This window comes from Photinus pyralis, unplaced genomic scaffold, assembly GCF_008802855.1.
Source record: "Photinus pyralis isolate 1611_PpyrPB1 unplaced genomic scaffold, Ppyr1.3 Ppyr1.4_LG8, whole genome shotgun sequence".
Taxonomy (NCBI): domain Eukaryota; kingdom Metazoa; phylum Arthropoda; class Insecta; order Coleoptera; family Lampyridae; genus Photinus; species Photinus pyralis.
In genome coordinates this window covers 17,501,786-17,524,269 of record NW_022170819.1, presented here as the reverse complement: position 1 = coordinate 17,524,269, position 22,484 = coordinate 17,501,786, and the positions used below count along the sequence as shown (strand labels likewise).

The following is a 22,484-nucleotide window of genomic DNA, read 5'->3' as shown; positions in this document are numbered from 1 at the left end:
TCTGTTTGCAATTGCTGACCTAGCATTCCACTGCATAAATTTCATGTTGAATTTGTATTGAATTTAGATTTAATTGTTAATAGTAGTTTCTCTAAATCATCTTGACTAATACTATTCTGATCGCTTTTATTTTGTTCAAAAAATTTATAAATTATGCCCATCAAAACATTAAAATTGTTTGGTTCGTTTTTTCTTTGTTTACATTATGGTACCTGGGTGGGTAAGGATTTTTTGGTACGGGTAGTTGTTGGGGATTGAAACTAAACTGATTCATAATTTCTTTATGTTCTTCTTTCCATGATGGCAAAGGTGATATTGTTTTCCGTTTTTTAGTACCTGATTGTGAAAGGGAAGGGAAATTATGTTGATTTAATATAAAGTTTCTATTATCTATGATTCTATCTTGCGGTTTCGTTCTAATGGTATCCTGGTTTGAGCTAGATTTTAAAACCGTAGAATAATTATTGTCTCTGACAATTCTTGATGCGTCCTTGTATGATACATTTTTGTGCGCCATAACTTCCTTAATCTTTTTTTGCGCACTAAACTCATCACATTTACTAAGCTCTGTCGCTAAATTATTACCTCCGCATGTGAAGGCAGACTGAAATTTCGTCTGTGCAATCTTTTACCTCATGACCCTCTTGAGTACATTTGCTACATCTCACAACGCTTTTACAATTACGACCAATGTGCCCAAACCGTTGGCAACGATAACAAATTACCACTTTTTGTACATATGGAACAACCGGGCATACTACTTTATGTAGATAAACATAACTAGGTAACAGTTGGCCCCGAAAAGTGACAATTAAGGACTGCGTTGGAACAAAAACAGTACGACCAGTTATCTGGAAATTCCATAACATATTTTAAGTACTCTTCATCTAAATTTGTATCGACATTCCTTATTACCGCTTTTCTATCTAATAGAAAATGAGGAATATATGCGATGAAGTTATTATCATTTAGTATACCAGAATCGAGAAATTTATTTGCGGAATAGAAATATTTGAAGGTTACTCTAATTTTATTTCTACCGATGGAATTAATTTCGACCACTTGATCATCCAAATCTTTATCATGTAAATGAATTAACTTACCTATTGCCATTGGGTGTGTGTTTTTTGTGTTGTCCTTCGTCATACATTTGATAGGCGATCTCTAGAAAGACACAAAAAGAATTTTTGGTATCAGTACCTAGGCATGTTTGGAAATTGCAAGTTCTATAATAAACGTAAGTAATGCTTGTACTCATACAGTAGGTAAGTAACTCATTTTATTGTTTTTAGCAAGGACTCCAAATTAACACTAAATTTTTGGTAGAGCTTGGCGTTTTCCGTCCTAGTTCCTCTTGGTTTATGTTACTAAATAGAAAAAGGTTCAGCAAGTCTTGCGTCCTGAGGGTTAATTTATTATTAATAGCGAATTTTTATTAATCGAATCCTTACTTCTATGGATATTCTATGGATATTCCTCTAAATAGTCTAAATGGTGGATGGAGAAAAAGGGCATAGGTTTTGGGTTTACGTGCAGGGGACGCGACGAAATGGCAAATTAGTGCACGCTATGGGCTATATAAGTAATTCCAATTGAAAACGTATAGGTAGTAGATTCGACGTGCCGTTAGAATTTTGTTGCTGAAACCATATTGAAAGGTAAAATCCAGCAGCAAAAAACGAAACTTTTGCTATCCAGCTCCCGGCTTTAAGAAAAAATAGAGACCTGGATTACATGTTCACTGGGAATTTGAGGATTATATCTACGATCCAAGCAAAACCAATAGCATGAAATTCCATGAAAATTGTAGGAAGTGAAGTTAATTGTTCAACGTTTAGGTAGAGCAATCTGCTACTTGAATAGTAATTCGTTAATTACAGCTAATCATTGTAAATTCATCGATCTCGGTGTGTTAGGGCACTAACTGGTGCAATCAGCACTCGTTCAATAATCCATACGAACTAACCGACAATTTCTAGTAACTGAAAGTCTCATTAACTTGTACCGTAATTGCACGATACCTTTTTAAATAATTTAATAAGCGAGTACATGTAAAACACAGTGATTACTTGAAGTTATATCCAGCACGTTGTAATAAAAACTTAATAGAAACGCGATAAGCAGACTCACATTGCATGATGCAGGTAATAGCGACGCGACGTTTTAATATAAATCGTCGTGTTAGTTTATATCGTGTTTGTATGAATAATTTTTTTTTGGTAAATGTTAAAACACGCATTGCATTTGCATGATTAGCAAACCCTAAAAAACCGTGTACATTCGGTTAGTAATGGTACCTAAAGCTATTATCAAATGCTAAGAAGTAGATACAAATATTGTGCAGAGGTAAGTTATTGGGTACTGCCACCCGACGCCGACGCTTCGTTCTCGAGATACGAGGAACTATAATAATTGTTATGTTAATTTTCAGAGAGACAGTGAAGTCATCCCAACTATAAATGTACTTTTGAATAAACTGTTTGAAACCAATATAGACAACGAGCGACAATCACAGACGAACGGACAGAAAGTCCAAATGACCAAAATTTAATCAGTTAGTCCCTTTTGATCATTGTCTACCTATGTATCACTGAAAACAGACTTGGAAAATTCGAAACCGTTTGCTAGTTATCATGTACACAGACTCGCTTTAGGAACTCGTTATATCCAATTTACGACAGTCGAAGTACCGTAGTGCACCCAACTGCCATACGAATTCTAGGAAGGTTATGGAACAGAAATATATCAAAGTAAGTTTCAGAAATTCCACCTTGGGTAGTAAGAAAATAACAAACAGTACCTCAAACGGTAGTTTCTATCAGTATTCCGTCTATACCGTGACACTTGCACAAAATGAGCCTTGAAGTAAACAATCTATGTAGCGAAAAGGAAGAAGAACCGCCTCTGCATCTACTGTGTCATTCTGGGGAGTTCAAGACAAGTTCCTCGGAAGAAAAAAGATGTACCCCCCCAAATGCTCCTACAGGAAAATATTCGACACAGACTTTAGGAAGTGAAAATAAAGCTAAAGGGTACAACAGGCTTAAATCCGTGGTACAAAGACGAAATAAGATACCACTTCTAATTTAAGTAAAGAAAATTAATTGTTTATGCAAAATACTAGAAATAATGAGGTCGAATGTAGGCGTGGCTTTTATCAATTCGAGAATGGCTTTATCCTAAAACGGTTCAAGTGTTTTTCGTACGATTACATAGTGTCTTACTAGTTCGTATAAATATTAAATATTAATTCTATTCTGTGAATTTTATTAACTGTATTCGTACTTGCTCCTATTAGATATACGAAATCAATAAAAGCAAAATAAAAAAATGTGTCTTTAAACAATCAGAATTGACGGATTTCGCTGTGTCCGCCCGAAACAAAATCGGTAAACACTTAAATCGTTTCGTTATCGAATTGAGAAAAATACATACCAACTATATACCCAAGTTTTGATTATTGTTTTCACAACGAATTGAGATCGCAATGCAAACTTCACGTGTTTTTGCTTGCCTATTACTACATCTATATTTAGTGGAAGCCCTTGTTCCAACAGAAAAACTGCAAGTGTTCGACTTTTCCCCTCAACTAAGTAAACTAACTTTCGAAGGTTTCTCCAAAAATTGTTCGCAACAGCTATCTAAGTATGTCACGGATCTCGTAGATATGAAGCAATGGGCAGTAGAAAGTAAGTACATAGTGCCCTGTCCAGTGTTAATTACCATATACGGTTTTAGTGTACGACGCGTCCGGAAAGTATCCAACAGCGACAATAGACGGGAACGCCTTCGCACTGGGATCTTTCGACCAGTGTATAAATATCGCTGAAGGTCCACCAGGAACGGCAATTTCTGGAAAGTACTGCCTTGTTAAACCTCTTCCGAGTTTGAGGACGGAACTTGTAAGTTTCATGTGGTGTAATAGTCCACGAATCATATCACTTGACTAAATACGAGTAATTGAATAATAAATTCCCAATCGGCAATCACGACGTTGAAACTGTCGATATTTAAGTTTTTATGCCAAAAATTGAATTTGCAGGGGTTATTTTAAAAATTTATTATTCGAACACGGTAAAAGATATCGCAAAACAATTTTCACGACTTTTATGCGTATTAACCGTCTAAAAGTGAGACTATACGTCACTTTTTAAAAGCTCTAAACTTTTAAATTTTCAAATTTCCGTAACTCCATTTGTTCAAATGGTACTCCACACACTTTTTTCTTGTTTTCCATAATTCTCATTTTTGGTGTATTAGAATCTGGAAGTAACACGTGAAGTGCGCCATCGAATAACAGGATCGTTTAATGTTTTTTGTTCCATCCAAAGGCAACTCATGGTAATGCCATAAAAACGCTAGAAACATGTTTAAACCAAGAGGGGGAATATTTGGACATATTTTAAAACGTCAAATGTAGAGATTTGATACTTTTGTTACTTTTATTTGATATCTTTTCAATTGTTAAGTTCCGTCATTAAATCCGTAAATCAAAACTTTACTAAATATACCGTGAATTTTATTTTCAACGATTTTTCATTGTGTGGTTTTGTCTTCTCATAATGAATCTTTTTAAATTTAAAATAAAGGGTCAACTATGGGGAATCGTTGTACTCCAAATCCGACGTGTAGAATCCGAAAATCTAGAAAAAATAGGGGACCCCTATTTAAAACATCAAAGTTTCATTTTCAAAGGTTCTACATATCTTTCTAACTAACGCTCGTCAAGAATGACCCTGTATAGGGTTTAGTTCTTGTTAGTTTCTAACTAAATTTTCTCCTTTTAGTTAATACGTAGGTACATTTCAAGTGTCTTATCCTTATTACACTCCTACACACAATATAGGTTGTTAGTTTAAAGACATAAAGGAAGCGTAGTTTTATTGGGAATGCAAACAAAATATTCTAGCTCTTTTTATTACATGATCATAACTGCAAGTTGACCTTATTCTTAAAAATGTAATAGACACATTATTACTATTATACACGATTAAATGTAAATTATTATACACAGTTGCTGGCACTACTTTTTAGAGTTTATCAAAGTTTGAAGAATTGCGTATTGGTTTCTGCATACCAAGTGCGTGCACACCAAAAGAACTTGAAAACTATTGTACGAATAGCGGAATGGTAATCGTATCGGACGTTTCTTGCCAAACGAAAGAAGATCATTTCCACTTCGACATCGGAACCAAAATTGTTTTGTATGTGTGGTGCCTAATGATAATAATGTTGAAATTAATGAATTTTCGCAGAACCTTTTTTGCACTGTGGATTTTGTGGATAATATTCTCCACGATCTATGATATAAGAATTCAATATCTAAATAAGGGTTAGTAACTATAAAAACTTGCAACGTTCATAACTGTTCGTAATCATTTTAGAGCCATCGCATTGGTTATTGGTTTCCTTTTCCTGTTACACAAACGCCAAGAAACTTTTTGATATAACCACAGACGAAACTGAGATCGCTTGCTTAAATGGAATTCGAGTTTTAACGATGATATGGATCATTGTAGTGCATCATCATTTGAATGCTTATAATTTTCCATATAGGAATGACCACAAAGAAGAGGTAAGAAGAGCTAAAACTTTCCAAACTCTATTGTTCATATTTTAGTTTTACGCTTCTCGTATTACAAGGGGTATAATTGCCACGGGAGCCGAGACGTCAGTCAATACTTTCTTTTTGTTAAGCGGAATGACACTGTCCTATGTTTTCATGAGAAAAACTGGCAATCTTGGGAAGTTTAATCTATTGGCGTTTTACGTTCACAGATATGTTAGATTAACACCAACACTGGGCGTCATTGTTCTTGTTTACGTCTTCTTATTGAAGTACATGGGCTCCGGGCCCTTGTGCCCCGAAATCCTTGCACGAGTATCTGCCCCATGTGAGAGAAACTGGTGGAAAACCTTGCTGTATATGCAAAACATTGACAGATCGGTAGTAAGTAGATTGATGGGATCGCCTTAACCTAGGGAATGTTTGCAAAGACTTATATGTAGTTCACATTTCTTCATTGGTATCAAATTTGCATGATATGCATGGGCACAAAACATGCAAGGGTTCACTCGCTAGAATAATGCTGTGGTTATTGAATATGAAAACTGGGTTTGCTGGAAACAGATTGGCTAGCCCCTTCACAGTTAGCCAACATAAAATCATCACCGGTATTTTCTAATTAGAATATCAACGAGCACACACAACTGCCCATTTGGTTTGTCTAAATTTCACCCGCAATTTATTTATTTATTTATGAACATAACAGGTTACCCCAATAATAAATTTCATGTACATAAAGAATATAAAAAAATATATGTTAAATGTTTTAAAATAAAAAAAAACAAAGGAAAACAACACTTTACATTTACTTACAATAAATTCTAGTTTGAAAGTTTTACTCCAAGCAGTCAATACTGTTAAATTGGCTTGCAATTCAGCGCAACCGGCTGTTGAACTTATAGACTTAAACATTAACAAAAAGTAAAAATATCAATGGCCCCAAGTTTGAGCCTTGAGGCAACCCAAAATCTGTAAAAAAAACTCGAGAAATATGATTCTTGTAAGAGACAATTTGTGAACAACCCTTCAAATATTATAATATCAACAGTTTTATAGTAATGGATCTGACAAATTACAAACATTTGTCACCGTAGATCTTAGATCTTAGATAGATATACAGGATTTACATGATCATACTTATAGTCATAGAGTATACTTTCAAAAATGTTTGCAGGAGTGGAGAGTACAACAACCGGTCTATAATTACTGATAACTCTAGAATTTCCGGATGTGTGAATAGGAGTAACTTTAGTTAGTTTCCATTTGCTTGGAAATATATTAGTTTTAATAATTAAATTAAATATTGTATGCAATGGCTTTACTAGATATTCACAAGCCTTAAAAATATATGGTAGAATTCCATCGGGTCCACAAAACTTTTTTGACTTAAGACGCTTGATAGCTAATTCTATATCACAAATCGTGATTTTATTGTGTAGTACACTGTCAATATTTAAATATACCTCGCAGAACAATCAGATTATATGGATTTAAAATAGTCCGCAAAACAATTGGCAATATCCTGAGACTTATAATATTTTATGTTATTGTATGACATAGATAATAATTCAGTTGATCTTCCATGACGCCTCATATTGTCAATGAAATTCCAGAACCTATTACTGTTATCAGCAATATCTGATTCAATTCATCTGATATATTGTAGATAGGCACTTTGAATTTCATTTTTTATGTTCGATCTTAAATTCTGATATACCAATAATACCAGTTGTCCATGCAAAGACACTTATTTTGGGGCAGTCTGTAAAAATAACGCGTTGTAATCTTGTAGTGCGTAGAGCAGTCCTGGTTCCTTGGGATGGACACGCAACTCTACCTTCTGTCACCGCTCCTGCTTTTGCCTTTACTAAAAAAGCCAAAGTTAGCTCTTTACGCAATTGGATGCCTTGCCATGGGCTGTGTGGCTTTGAGTATTATGCCAACGTTGCTCTTTCTACGAGATGGAAACCAATATTCGTAAGAGAATCAGTTTCGATATCATCCTAATTCATCGACTTATTTTAGCTCGACTATTAAGACTATCCATGATCGGGCGCCTTATAATGTGGCAGGTCCTTGGTTGCTCGGAATTATTATGGGATACGTCATATACAGGAACAAGAAAGCTAAGTCGGACATAATCATTAACAAAGCAAGTCCGACGATAAATTATGAAGCCTAAATTAGTTTAAGTTTAGATCTATATTGTAGTTTTCTGGACGGTTGCCGTTTCTGTGATACTAACCTGCATGTTTTATCAATTTCACGGTGCTGAGTTAATGGTCATTTCAAAATCTGTTAGACGAACTGCATGGTCTCTTGCTGTTGCGTGGATCGTTTATGCCTGTCACTTTGGATATGGAGGTGAGTAGGTACTTCGTATACTGCTCACTGAGCAAAAGTGTTTTCATCTTTCAAGGGATAGCAAACAGGTTTTTGTCTAGTAAAAAATTTAAATTTTTATCAAGGATATCGTACAGTGTCTTCTTATCGCATATATTGATTCAAATCATCCTAATCGAAAGCATGCAGGTGCCTGTCGTTTTAACGGAAAGTTATTTGGTAAGATGCGACTTGTAAATCATTCTCAGTGCTACATGTTTCATTATTTCAGTTGGAAACAGTATGGATTAACTTTGCCATTACACTTCCTGTATCAATTTTTCTAACAATAACATGTGAATTGCCACTCATATCCATCGAGAAAAGGATATTCAGCAGTCCTAGGAGTAAGTACCGATGAGATTTAATTGCGTCCATTTAATTGGTTAACTTTGCATTTTAGATCAAATAAGGAATTCTCCTGGGTCAAAAAACATCTGATGTGACCTTTGGATAACGTTAATCATCCTTATTATTAACCACTGAGATTATAATACTATAAGTTATTAGAGGAGACACCTTTTCAGTTATGCTAAGAGTTAAACTTATTGTTGATATGGCAAGTTAGTCATTAGAGACGAATGGTTATAGACTGTATAATGGTATTTGTGTTCAAAATAAAGTTTAAAATTGAATCGGTCACTGGATTTCTAGTTTATATTTACTTAACATTTTAACGTATGTTATTGGTAATCAGGAATAAAAAATAAAGCAACCTCTGAACTGGACGACATTGATCCTCCTCCTGTTGAGGATTTCTTTATTATTATAAGTTGTTGCATAGGAAATGTTGCTATTGGTTTGTATAAACAGTGTTGTAATAGATACTTTCATTCTTGGATCTAGGTAAAGATACAGATACAACTTAATAATTATAACTAGATACCAAAACAGATACCCAAAAACAAAAAGGATCTAGATACAGATACAGATACTTTAGGTATAAGTACTTTATTTCCCATGCTTTATGCCAATAAACAGTTGTCCATACCCCTCAAGTAATAAAAAGCGTTTTGTCATTTGAAAATATAATTTTAATACATCATTATAATATTGACTAATGGAATTAGACAATAAAGAAAATAGAAAATGTACTTAAAATCTTAGACACAAAAAAAAGTATCTGAATTGTGGATACAGATACAAATTTTGAAATAGTATATTAAGATACAAGTGTATAATCAAGTCTTTAAAGCACGCGCAACGAGTTTAAGGGCACGACGCAAAGTGGAGTGCCTTTAACGTTGCAAGTGCTTTAAAGACTCAATTATACACGTGTATCTTATAGTATTTTTTATTATACCTGCAGTATAATTTAAAAATAGGAAATACAATGAAGTCATATTGACGTTATACTCGAATACATGTCTAATTAAGTGGGCTGGGTGTTCGTATTTCACGATTGCCATGGAAATGTCACTTGACGTTTGCTTATAAAAATCATCGTCTTTGTGAATTAAACGATTTCCGTTGAAAAAGATAATACACCGCCCATTAAATCGATTGTTGTAAAATCTAAACAAACGTTGGTAGGTGTAAAATCCAACTCCTGTAAAGCCTATTATAAAGTGGATGAATAGGAAGTTACTTACGAATACAGTCTTAAATGCATCCATAATGCTGGCATATATGAAAGAAATGTCAAAGGTATTTAAATCTTCTATATTTTGGTGCATTCATTCAAAACTTTAAAGAAATGCTGCGATTAAAAAGTGGAACCGATTTGGAAGCATGCCCTAAATTACGCGCGTTTGTGAAAGCTTCAACCAAAGGATAGATACAAAAGCCAAAGAAATGTTCTGCATTTACAGAAAGCGACCTAAGAGGAGTTTTTATTTCATCCAGATGACAGTTTCAAAAGTCATACTTGAAGTATCGTTACTTAGCAACTTTAAAGCACGTGTGTTTTAAAGGCCCTTTTTCGCACGCATTTGAGTGTTTAAAACGGAGATTGTGATTCAGGTATAATAAAAAAGATTTTAATATGTATCTAGATACGTAAAACTGTCACGTTTGTTAATGTCTAGGGTCAGTTGCACCATCAAAATTAAGCATCGCTTAAGTTAAGCGAACTTAAAATCTATCGCAACGATTGTAAGGAAAATATGGTTGCTATGGCATTTAAGTTATGCTTAACATTAAGCGATACTTACGTTTGATGGTGCAATTGGCCAGAAATAAATTAACTATTTTAATTTATTTCTGAGTTTCAAGGTGGCTTTCAGAGCGAAGATGAAAATGACGTAAGTTTCAGTATCGAAGAAAGTGTTGAGGTAAGAAAGTAAATTCTTGTAGTTGGGTTGAATCAATATTAATGGATAGCGTAAAGGTAAATTTTAGAGGTTAATATTTTACCTAACTCAATATTTTGTAAGTTAAAGGCTGAGAAAATATTGAAGGGCACTAGAGCGATGTTAGAAGTCTTTGGAGGCACTAAAGTCAAGCCTGTAGGTTAAGTTTCACTTAACTGTGCCGTTAAGAATGAGAAATTGTTATAAGACTATTGTTGTAAAAGGAAATTTTATACCTTTACTTGGTTTGAAATCATGTATTGAATTAGATAGCGTTAAAACGTATAGTACTAAGGATGAATTTGTGAACTTTAATAAGGATCTATTTATACAGGGATTTAAAAAAAATGTAAAATAGAGCTTAGTGGTGATGCCATTCCAATTGTCCGTCCACCTAGACGAGTACCAATGTCAATTAAAAGATAAGTTGTTGAATACGCTGGGTGATTTAGAGACGTGAAAAATGATTGAGAAAGTCGATTTAAATGTCGAGTGGGCTAGTAATCTGGTAGAATCCAGATGGAAATTTAAGGGTATGTCTAGATCCAGTAGATTTAAGCAAAACGTAGGTTATTGTCTGATACCCACAGTCTCAGAAGTTTGTAGTAATTTAATAGGAAAGAAGTGGTTAACTGTACTTGATCTAATAGAAGGATTCTATCACATAGAGCTAGATGACCATTCTAGCAAATTATGTACATTCAGCTCGCCATTTGGGCACGACAAATTTTTCTAATTACCATTTGGAATAAGTATTCCTGCTGAGATGTTTCAAAAGATTATAATAGTAACAATTTTATACATATTTTATGATGATCTGTTAATAGCAGGGTCCACTCTTGAAAAAGTTCTTCAGAAACCTAGAGAATCAAATTTAATCCAAATAAAGAACTTAATAATGTGAAATATTGAGGACACATATTTTCCGATAAAGGAATTCACCCTGCAAGTGACAGGGATGTACAATTATTTACCTGGTAAGGATTTGAGGGTGGCAGATACTTTATCACGTAACTTTCTAGAGACAAAGTAGATGACGATTTAGCTATGTTACAGGTAGTTTATATTATTAGAGGTTTAGTTAATATATCTGATAGTAAGAGAATGGTTTACAACAAGAAACTGAGAATGATGATATTTTAAAAAAGGTAAAAGTGTTTTGTGCTACCAAATGGCCTTAATAAAAGAAAAGGGGAAATTTTATATTAGAATCATTGCAAGAAGATTAAAATAACAAAAATGGGTTACACGATATAGAAAATATTTTGCTACTGGGCAATAGATTAGATGAATTTCATTTAATATTTTTTGTGAATTTGGTAAAAAAAACTTTTAGCTTCGTTGCGCTTCTTGCGCAGGTTAAAGTTATCATTTTTCTTGATTAGCTCTTCAATTTCTGCACACTGATCCATTTTTTCTTCGCCTTTCGGATTTCCTGTTTGATCTTTTGTTGTATTTCTTAGTGCTTTTAACGGTTCCTGTTGTTTTTGAATGTTCTCCGTTCCTCCATTAGATTTAGAATGTGCTAGATCCACTGTTGTTTCCTTTTCAACGCTTGATGACCTAGCAGACTTTCTGCTGTTTCATTGATAAACTGAGTCAATTAGTTGACCGTCTTTGTCCGCTGTTGGTGCGTAGACCTGGAGGACGTTCAGGTTGACATTGTTCCCTGCTAACGTTCCGATATACCAGCTAAGCGAATTACCAAATTAACCAACTTCAATTTCAAAAAAGCAGATTTTCTTAAAATGTACGTCCTTTTTCGCGATATTAATTGGAAGGAGTCTCTTATCCTGAAGAATTTCAAATCGGTAGATGATGCAGTAACTAGCTTTAATCAAACGGTAATGAACATTTTCGATGAATGTGTCCCCAAAGTTACAATTAGGAGTGCACATAAGTATCCTAGCTGGTTTAATATAGACATTATTAAGAAAATCAAACATAAAAATAAGTTTCGGTTATAGGGCCAATCGGAAGACTTCATTGAAGCCAGAAAAGAACTCAAAAGAATGATCCATATTGCTCATAAGAGGTGCATTAATCAAATTGAAATGGATCTGCGGAAGAATTCCAATAAATTCTGGAACTACATCAAGTCGTTGAGGAAGAATAGTCACCTGGAGTTTTTGAGTACAAAGACACCTCGTTAACGGACGCCAGAAGCATTGCGAATGCCTTTGCATCCTTCTTCGAGTCAGTCTACACTATGGAGAGGAACGATGACCCAGAAGATGACGTGGAATCGGACCTGGTGCTATCCAAATTGCACTTGACTCAGTTACATGAATCCGAGATACTGGAAGCAATTAAAAAATTGAAACCGAGGTCGGCTATAGGCGAAGATGGAATCCCACCCTACATCGTGAAAGGATGTGCATCTTTATTGGTAACCCCCTTACTACATCTATTTAATTTAGCTTTGCAAACATGTACATTCCCTGAAGCTTGGAAATGCACCAGAATAACACCAATTCACAAAAATGGAAGCCGAAAATTAGTTGAGAATTATCGCCCAATTGCAATTATACCAGCAATAGCGAAAATTTTCGAAAGAGTGATCTATACTAGACTTTATTCCCATCTCAGCAGTATAATTGCAGATCAACAGCACGGTTTCACGCGGAACAAATCAACGATTACCAATTTAATGCAGTTTACGCATTTCTCAGCAGGAGCCTTGGATGAGAGAGCTCAGGTGGACTGTGTTTATACAGATTTTGCGAAGGCATTTGACACAGTATCCCATCAAGTCTTGCTCCGTAAACTTGTTTTAAATTGCGTAAGTAATCCGACCGTCAAATTCTTGAAATCATATTTATCTCTCCGTAAAACAAGAGTGAAATTCAATGGTGTGAATTCAGCCGAATTTTATCCCTCATCAGGCGTTCCCCAGGGAACACTTGGTCCTTTTCTGTTTCTCTTATACATAAATGATTTACCGCGAGTGATAAAAAACTCGAAAGCACTACTATTTGCGGACGACCTAAAACTTTTTAATGAAGTCCAATCCCCAAGTGACTGTTTAAATATTCAAGAGGACATTAACTCAGTAATTAAGTGGTGTATCAAAAATAAACTAAAACTAAATATCAATAAGTGTAAAGCGAGGTGTAAAGTCCTTACTTTTACTAGATCAAAAAATCCCTTACTTTTTTACTATAAGATGAATGGAAAGGTCTTACTAAGAGTCACCTCCGTTAAGGACCTGGGCGTGTTTTTCAATACCAACCTTAACTTCAACTTACACATTGAATACCTAACAAATGAGTGTTACAAACTTCTTGGTTCCGTTATCAGAAATACACTCAATTTCATGAATATACAGACAATGCTAACCTTATATAATGCATTTATTAGATCCAAGCTTGAGTATGCTTCATGTATCTGGTCTCCTCAAACTCTCAAATACTCAGACATGAAAAAGTGCAGAAAAAGTTCATCCGAGTAATGTTTTTTTAGGTCAACCCAAAATTATCCACATTTGATCTCTTACGGTACCCAGCTTCACAACTCTTCCGAATTACTTCAAGAAATTAAGCTTAAGGTACCATTTGTTAAGCTAAGACAAAATAATACTATTTTTGTAGTTAACAATACAACTTCCCCACTTATTAAGATCTTGATCACTTTAAATAAGTTATCCTCAGTTAATGATATCGACTTTTTTCACGATCCCCTAAATTCAATAAGAAATAAAATTAGATCTTAAGTCCTAATATTTGTTCAGAGCCCCAGTGCCATGTAATTGGAATTTTTATTCTGTATGGTTTCTGGTTAAATAAATAAATAAATATAGGGTAAAACTGGTGACTATATTTGTTGGTCAGTTGTTTGTGGATAACGAAAGTGACAACCTACGTCCGCTTGGTGTTCACTTTTCCTCCGGAACAGAATACGTGCTAGTCATTTATTCGAAGCCATTTAGTTTCACTTAGACCGAGTATGTTGATGCTCATACGTTCCATTTATTGTACGGCATTGACTAATTATTCTCCTGGTTGTAGTAGACTTTTGACGTTCCAAGGGGCTATTTTCAGAGAATACTTCCTTGTAAACTACGAGACTCTTAGCAACCCTCCCCCGAGACTCGGGGCCGCTGTTTATCTTGTTTGCTACTATTGAAGTTTTCAAGGGAAAGATAATCTAGTAGCTTCCGTTGATTTCTTGGATCACAACCTTGAAAAGGTCGTTTGTAGCCCTTACAACCTAACAAAATAAAAGTAAATTCTATAATCACGAAATAAAATTACGAGCAATTGTAGAAACTATTAAAAATATTAAAAATGATCACGCCGAATCTAGTTAAAGCGTAAAATGGTTCAGGTGTTTTTCGTATAACAAGGACATAGTATAGGTAATTGAATAAATTATTAGTAAATATTAATCTTAATTATTGAATGAATGAAAGTAAATTCAAAAGATGTGTCTTCAAATTGACGAATTTTACAGTGTTCGCCCGAAACAAAATCGGTAAACACTTCAATCGTTTCAAGGTGTTGACACTATCGAAATGATAAAAATACCACAAGTACTATGTGTATCGATATTTTTTTCAGAACGATCGCAATGCATACTTCGCGCGTTTTTGCTTGTCTATTATATCTGTATCTTGTGGAAGCCCTTGTTCCAAGAGAAAAACTGCAAGCGTTCGATTTCTCCTCTCAACTAAGTACACTCACTTTCGAAGGTTTCTCCAAAAATTGTTCGCAACAGCTATCCAAGTATGTCACGGATCTCTTGGAGATGAAGCGATGGGCAGTAGAAAGTAAGTACTTAGTGCCCTATCCAGTGTCAATTATCATAATATCTACGGTTTTAGTGTATGACGCGTCGGGAAAATATCCACCGGCGACACTAGACGGCAACTCTTTCGCACTGGGATCATTGGACCAGTGTATAAATATCGCTGAAGGTCCACCAGGAACAGAAATTTCCGGAAAGTACTGCCTTGGCAGAGTTACTCCACGTTGGGAGATGACTTTGGAGACGAAAACTGTAAGCACTAAAAATTGCCGCGTTTGGTCATATTTTATGATATAAGAAACACAAGCATTAACTGTCGATGATTTCAGCAAAAAGCAAATAATTTTTTAAGCAATCGACAATCAAATCACTTCATTATTAAGAAAATAATAAATGCATTAATCCACCATCTCGTTTTGCAACCCCACCACACAACTTGTCCATCCACACAACAACAGAATTCTGTTACATATTCAGAATTTCTTCTTTTTGTTATATGTTCATTATTACAGTTAAACTTCGTCTGAAGAATTAATACAGACACACCTATTATACAGAGCTGGGCAGTATTCGATTTTGTAAATACTTTTTAGTATTCAAATCCTTTAAATTATTAAAATACTTTGTAATTAAATACTTTTATGGAAGCAGTATTTGAATTTGTAACTCAAATATTTTCATATATAATACCATAAGTAGTCGAAGTATTGTCGAATATTTTTGAGGTGCTGTCACGAATGCTAGTTACGCTGATTAATACCACGAGCGCTTGCGCGAGTGGTATTACAAAGCGTAACTAGCGTGAGTGGAGCAGCAGCTCAAAAGTAATCTACAAATACTTCGACTACGAATGGTATTCGGAGGACTATTCAATGAATCAAAAGAAAAATTAAGCATAATTACCCACGCGAATGTATTTCCATGACAACAATAAACGTCAAAATAAATTATGGAAGTTGCTTTTCATTTTGCTATTGATTCTATTCGAACTTTTGTGCTCCAAGCTAATTCGTTATGAGTGATTAAATTAAAAGATGTGGTGATAAGTCGGTTGTCGAAATTGATTAACAAACTAAGAAGAATGTTCCGATTAATACGACAAAATTTCGCGTCATTTCACTGGTGGAAGTTTGACAAATGTCATTGAATAATCGCATTGAATTGTCGCTGAAATACCACACGTGAAATTATCGCTGAAATACCACACGTGCAATTATCACTATAATTCGTTTCCATTGGCGCAGCAATTTGAAATCGAGACATTTCACTGGTTGAAATGTGACAAATGTTAGATGAATTGAATAGTCACAGATATTTAGTATTCGAATCCTTCGCAAAGTATTTGAATACTTCGCATAGTATTGTCTTATTAATTTTGGTGCGTAGAATCCAAAACAATTCGTACTTTTTCGATCAGACTTCTCAATCAAAAGTTATAGACTAGAAACCAATTTCCAAAAAAATTCAAAGAGCTGTAGTTTTTGATCTAGTAGCCCAATCTTGGAACTGTTTGAAATTATGGATTCTACGGGCCAAATTCTATAAGAAAATGTTTTTCCGGGTCGAACTGAGACAATTTTTTTTGCGGGCCTCAAAAAAAGGCAGTGTATAACCTTCCTTCATTACCAAAAATCGACTACACCAAAATTTCTCGGGAAAACACTTTTTCTTATTAATTTTGGTGCGTAGAATCCAAAACAATTCGTACGTTTTCGATTAGACCTCTCAATAAAAAGTTATGGACAAAAAACAAATTTCGAAAAAAAATTCAAAGGGCAGTAACTTTTGATCTAGTAGCCCAATCTTGGAATTATTTGAAATTATGGATTCTACAGGCCACATTCTATAAGGGTATTAAGCCTTTTATCTATTGTACTATTTTAAATTTTTAATGTATTTGAGTACGTGACAAGTATTCGAATACTTTTCAAAGTAAGATAATGAAATACTTTTCAAAGTATTCGAATACTTTTTATAGTATTCGAATACCTTTGAAAGTATTACCGAATACTTTTGAAAGTATTCGAATACATTCTAAAGTATTTGAATACTTATTTTTTTAAGTATTTGAATACTTTTCAATGTATCTGTATCTAGTATTCGCTTGTGCTGGACGTAAAAGTATTTAGTATTCAAATACCTTTGATTTGTGTAAAGTATTTACTATTCAGTATTCAAATACTTTTTGAAAGTATTCTGCCCAGCTCTGCTATTATATGTATACGATTAAATGTTAATACGAACAGTTGTCAGCACTATAAGCTTTTAGGCTACATCTCAATTGGATGATACCGTTATTGGTTACTGCATACCAAGTACATGCACAGCAAAAGAATTTGAAAGCTATTATGCAAATAGTGGACTGGAAAGGGTATCGGAGCTTTCTTGCCAAACAAAAAAAGATCATTTCCAATTCGACGTCGGAACCAAAGTTGTTTTGTATGTGTAGTGCCTATACGAATAATGTGGAATACAATTTTTTCTTGCAGAACCTTTTTTGCGCTGTGGATTTTATGGATAATATTCTCAACTGCTTATGATATAGTAATTCAACACTTGAACAAGGGTTAGTAACTAAAATAAGTTGCATTCACATTCATAATTATTTTAGAGCCGTCGCATTGGTTGTTAGTTTCCTTTTCCTGTTACACAAACACCAAGAGACTTTTTGATATAACCACAGACGCAACTGAGATCACTTGTTTACATGGATTGCGAGTATTAACGATGATATGGATCATTTTAGTGCATCATTATTTGAGTGTTTCTAATTTTCCGGAAAGAAGTAACTACAAAGAAGATGTAAGTTCTAGTACTAAAGCTTTCCAAGTTCTATTGTTTATATTTTAGTTTTACGCTGCTCATATTACAAGCGGTATAATTGCCACAGGAGCCGAAACTTCGGTCAATACTTTCTTTTTGTTAAGCGGATTGACATTGTCCTATGTTTTCATGAGAAAAACAGGCAAGCTTGGGAAGTTCAATCTATTGGCGTTTTACGCTCACAGATATGTTAGATTAACACCGACACTGGGTGTCATTGTTCTTGTTTATGTCTTCTTATTGAAGTACATGGGATCCGGGCCGCTGTGGCCCGAACTCGCTCGACGAGTGTCTGCCCCATGTGAGACAAATTGGTGGAAAACCTTACTGTATATTCAAAACAGTGACAAATACATAGTAAGTACGTTTGATGGGATCACTTACCCAGGGAATGTTTGCAAATACTTATAATGGGCATTCCTTACTCGGTATAATTTGCATAAGGAAATTAACCCAAAGGTCTGGAAGCCGACCTCTTTCATTACAGACCTTGAGAATCGAAGGTCACAGTAAATTCAATGAACGCCACCCTCAGGCAGTGAGCAGTGCCACGTGAGCACGGTGGTACTGTCGAATCTCGGCCGCTAATATCGGATAGGTACCTTAAAGTGTAAAAAATCCAACAAAATTTGTTTCTTGGGCTACCTGGGCTGGGGTCCTGCTAAATAAGGGTTGCCCGAACGAAAAGAAGCACCCTTATTACATTGTTGGGTTAGAAATTCCAAAATGTTCGTTATTGAAACAACGAGGGGTAGTATTTCGTTCACAGAACTCACACTAAAGTTTCCACCAAGGTTTCCACCCTCCTCTATTTTGTTTTACTATGCTCAGCTCAGCTTCAATTCGACATTGGAATTATAAACTCTTTGTTCGGGTTTATTTTATGAAAAACGTGATAGGTATATCCTTATGCCAGAAACTCCAGCTTGAATTTTATTTCAACATCGTTAAATTTGTCTTATATTCATATTTTGCAATAGCTGGTTAAATGACAAATGCAATATACTGCTCCCATTAATTAATCAATAGCCAGTTTTCAATTTTCTAGATGGAATATCAAATATACACAACTACTCCTTTGGTTGGGTTCCTCTTTAGTAATACCAACGTTACCCGTGCAAAGTGCTAGTTTGTAAAAATAACGTGTTATAATCTTGTAGTGCGTAGAGCAGACATGGTTTCTTGGGATGGACACGCAACTCTACTTTCTGTCACCACTGTTACTATTGCCCTTACTAAAAAAGCCAAGATTAGCTCTATACGTAATTGGAGGTCTTGCTATGTGCTGCGTGGCTTTGAGTATTATTCCAACGCTGCTCTTTATACGAGCTAGAAGTCAATATTCGTAAGAGAAGTAGTTTCGATATCACCCTAATTCATCGACATATTTTAGCCCGACTATTAGGCAGATACATGATTGGGCCCCTTATAACGTGGCTGGTCCGTGGTTGCTTGGAATTATTTTGGGCTACCTCATATACAGTAACAGTAACAGAAAGGCGGACACAAATATTAATAAAGCAAGTTCGAAGAATTTTATTATAAGGCATAATTTACTTTAAGTTTAGATCTATGTTGTAGTTATCTGGACGACTGCCGTTGCTGTGATACTAGCTTGCATGTTTTATCGATTTAACGATACTGCGTTAGTGGCTATTGCAAAACCGCTTAGACGAACTGCATGGGCGGTTGCTGTGGCGTGCATCGTTTATGCTTGTCAATTTGGATATGGTGGTGAGTAGGTAGCTCGCATACTGCTCATCAAAAGTTTTTTCACTTTTTAAGGGATAGTAAACAGGTTTTTGTCCAGCAAAATATTTAAATTTTTATCTAGGATATCGTATAGTGTCTTCTTATCGCATCTTTTAATTCAAGTCGTGGTAATCGAAGGCATGCAGATGCCTGTCGTTATATCGCAAAGCTATTTGGTAGTACATGTGACTCGTACATAATTATCAATGCTATACGTTTCATTATTTCAGCTGGAAATACTACTGACTAACTTTGCCATAACACTTCCAGTATCAATTCTTTTAACAGTAACATGTGAATCCCCACTCATATCCATCGAGAAAAGGATACTAAGCAGTCCTAGAAGTAAGTACTTACCTATGCGAATTACTTATCTCCCTTAATTGGTTAATTCTGCATTTTAGATCAAATCAAAAATTCGGCGAGTTAAAAAACGTCTGTTGTGGCTTTTGGATAACGTTAACCGTCCTTATTAATATCACTAACATTAAAGACAAACAGTTAGACATTGTAATATATGTGTAATTCAAGTAAATTTTAACATTGTATCGATACAAATATTAATTTAATAAAATAAATAATTTAATTAGTAATTAGTAAAATTGGTGGATTTTACAACTGCAGTTTTTTATATTATTGTTCACTGCACTTAACCCATACCTCACTCAGTTCAGGTGGCGCTCATGATATTGTACTCTATACTATACTGTTCACATATTCACAAATCCTGTGAAATTAATACAGCTTTGTTGGTATTATTTACCTGCCACCCGTTGACCCATCGCTGGACTTTGAAAGAGGCTAGAAAACATTGCTGTACCTGAGAGGTAAAGTATACTAAGTCACAAATTCAAAAGTTTACAGAAAACCACATTATAAGAAGCACAAAGGAATAATTTGACCTTATTAACCTATACATTTGATTACTTTCATCATGAAGAACCATGTTACTTATAACTAGTAAGTTTACATATGTACGATCGAATTTTTGAAATTTTATCAAAAATTTTTGTTTTACGTGACTTAGTACTGTTTACCTTTTATGAATTGTTTGGAATGATGGACTTATTATTGTTATGTGTAAACCAATTTTAATACATTTCTGCTCGAAAAGGGGAAGCAAGCATGTTTCATCATGTACAGGGCGTGGAGATTTTTTTCCTGTATGAAATCACAACTCAGATTAGAAAAAAAAATCTATTTCTTTGATAAACAGCTTATAATTCAATAATTTTATTGAAATTAAAATACTGTTCAACTATTCATCTTCTTCGTCGTTGTAAGAAAGAAATGGTCATCATTTTTTAGAAAATTTCCTCCATAAACAATAAGAAACAAGTATAAATTTTTTGAGGATTAAAGCAGATTTTTAATAAGACACTTAAATTGAAAAATGACAGCCATAAATGGGATATTATAATTATAATAAATAAACAAGTGTAAATTGTGCACAACCCTTGTGCAGATAAAGCGCATTTTTGTTTAACCGATATAGCTTAGTGAATGGTTGGGTTATAAGGGGAGGAGGCTCTTTACACACAAACATTTAAACACCGCCTGACATACATTCAAAATTCTCCGAGACTCCATTTTGCAGATTTTCTTATGAGAGTACGTTCCTCCGACAAACCGTTTTCGAGATATTCGCTCTTAAAGTTTTGACATCACCAATGGATATATTTCTTGCAGATGTTCCAATCGCCCTTTGTGAGTCCCCTCTTCCGATAATCCGTCCTGGAGATATAAGGGAATATCCAAACACGATAAGAAGTCGAGGAGGAGGACTATGGTTGATAGAAATTAATTCCTTTCGTTGAGACCTCTCATTAGGGTACCATGAAGGATAAAACCAGTTCCACTCTCATCTCAAGAAATAATTGATGGGGGGGGGGGGGGGGGGGTTAAGACAGCGAAATTTGATGGCCATTTGAAACACCTTCAAGGTATATGGCTACCTACTGCAAAAATTCCTGGACTCTAGAAGTAGTTCGAAACGGCAGAAGTGGGACGGACGGACAGACTGACAAAACGCAAACAATAGCACATTTTGTTATTCTTAAAAAATGCGCTAAAAAACCTGAAACATATTCTTTATAATGTACTAAGTCCATCAAAACAATACAACTATTGATACTAAGTCCACTTATTACAGTTTACCTCGTAATGTTACTGCGACTTAGTACTGTTTAAAATTCGCTAACTCTGTTTATCATCAAACAATACTAAATCCATATATTTTGTGTAGAACAACAAAACTTATGTTGCTTAGTACAAAAAAGCAATTTTTGGGGAAAAATGGACTTAGTACAGTTTACCTCTGAGGTACAGGCGAACATTTTTCAATTAAAGGAGGAAATGAAAAATTATACGGAGCATTTCATACGTTTTAGACAACAAAAAAAGCATGTATTCTCTGTGTTGGAGAAGAAATAGACGTTTTTATTATACCTGAATCACAATCTCCGTTTTAAACACTCAAATGCGTGCGAAAAAAGGCCTTTAAAACACACGTGCTTTAAAGTTGCTACCTGAGTTGCTAAGTAACGATACTTCAAGTATGACTTTTGAAACTGTCATCTAAGGCTGAAATAAAAAATCACAGCCGTCTATAATTACAAGCCATGCTGAGAATTATAGCAACACTGCATGGTAGGCCGATTTCCTAATTCAACTTGACAGATTTTGGGTGTATTTTATATGTGTTTTGGGTGTAATATTCCAATTTATCTGTTTTAACAGAGCGAGATTGCGACAATTTGTGTTACTCCGTACGGAATGAACAGAAGTTATTATTCAGGTAAGTTGCTAAACGAAATATATCGATTTGTTGTCATAACCTCTAAAGCAGGCTACTGGTTACTGGACCCTTTACAAGCACTTGTATTTGTTCAAAGTACCTGTACAAGCTCAAATATGACCTACAC

The 22,484-nt window shown here is 34.7% G+C and overlaps 3 protein-coding genes across 13 annotated transcripts in view; all 3 read left to right on the top strand.

Annotated features, from left to right (window-relative positions):
- Positions 1-22,484, top strand: part of LOC116177939 (autism susceptibility gene 2 protein homolog) — a 391,669-nt gene that overhangs the window by 62,299 nt on the left and 306,886 nt on the right. The gene's annotated exons all lie outside the window — the stretch shown is intronic.
- On the top strand, positions 2,069-8,568 carry LOC116177940 (nose resistant to fluoxetine protein 6-like). Of its 7 annotated transcripts, none has more exons than XM_031497132.1 (14): positions 2,071-2,346; positions 2,432-2,750; positions 3,558-3,689; positions 3,739-3,902; positions 5,035-5,204; positions 5,256-5,332; positions 5,385-5,575; positions 5,621-5,950; positions 7,359-7,543; positions 7,592-7,718; positions 7,765-7,930; positions 7,986-8,128; positions 8,181-8,295; positions 8,352-8,568. In XM_031497132.1, exons 3-14 carry the CDS (start codon positions 3,668-3,670, stop codon positions 8,387-8,389), a joined length of 1,728 nt encoding a protein of 575 aa, XP_031352992.1. In that variant the 5' UTR covers positions 2,071-2,346; positions 2,432-2,750; positions 3,558-3,667; the 3' UTR covers positions 8,390-8,568. The 7 variants fall into 7 exon arrangements, with proteins under 7 accessions (XP_031352993.1, XP_031352992.1, XP_031352991.1 ...); XM_031497131.1 differs by having other exon boundaries at positions 2,823-3,689; XM_031497130.1 differs by having other exon boundaries at positions 2,813-3,689.
- LOC116177943 (nose resistant to fluoxetine protein 6-like) lies at positions 14,826-20,108 on the top strand. The gene is made up of 12 exons (XM_031497139.1): positions 14,826-15,007; positions 15,062-15,237; positions 17,255-17,424; positions 17,475-17,551; positions 17,597-17,787; positions 17,836-18,165; positions 18,969-19,153; positions 19,202-19,328; positions 19,377-19,542; positions 19,594-19,736; positions 19,791-19,905; positions 19,965-20,108. The coding sequence occupies exons 1-12, from the start codon at positions 14,986-14,988 to the stop codon at positions 19,988-19,990; spliced, it is 1,728 nt and encodes a 575-aa protein (XP_031352999.1). The 5' UTR covers positions 14,826-14,985; the 3' UTR covers positions 19,991-20,108.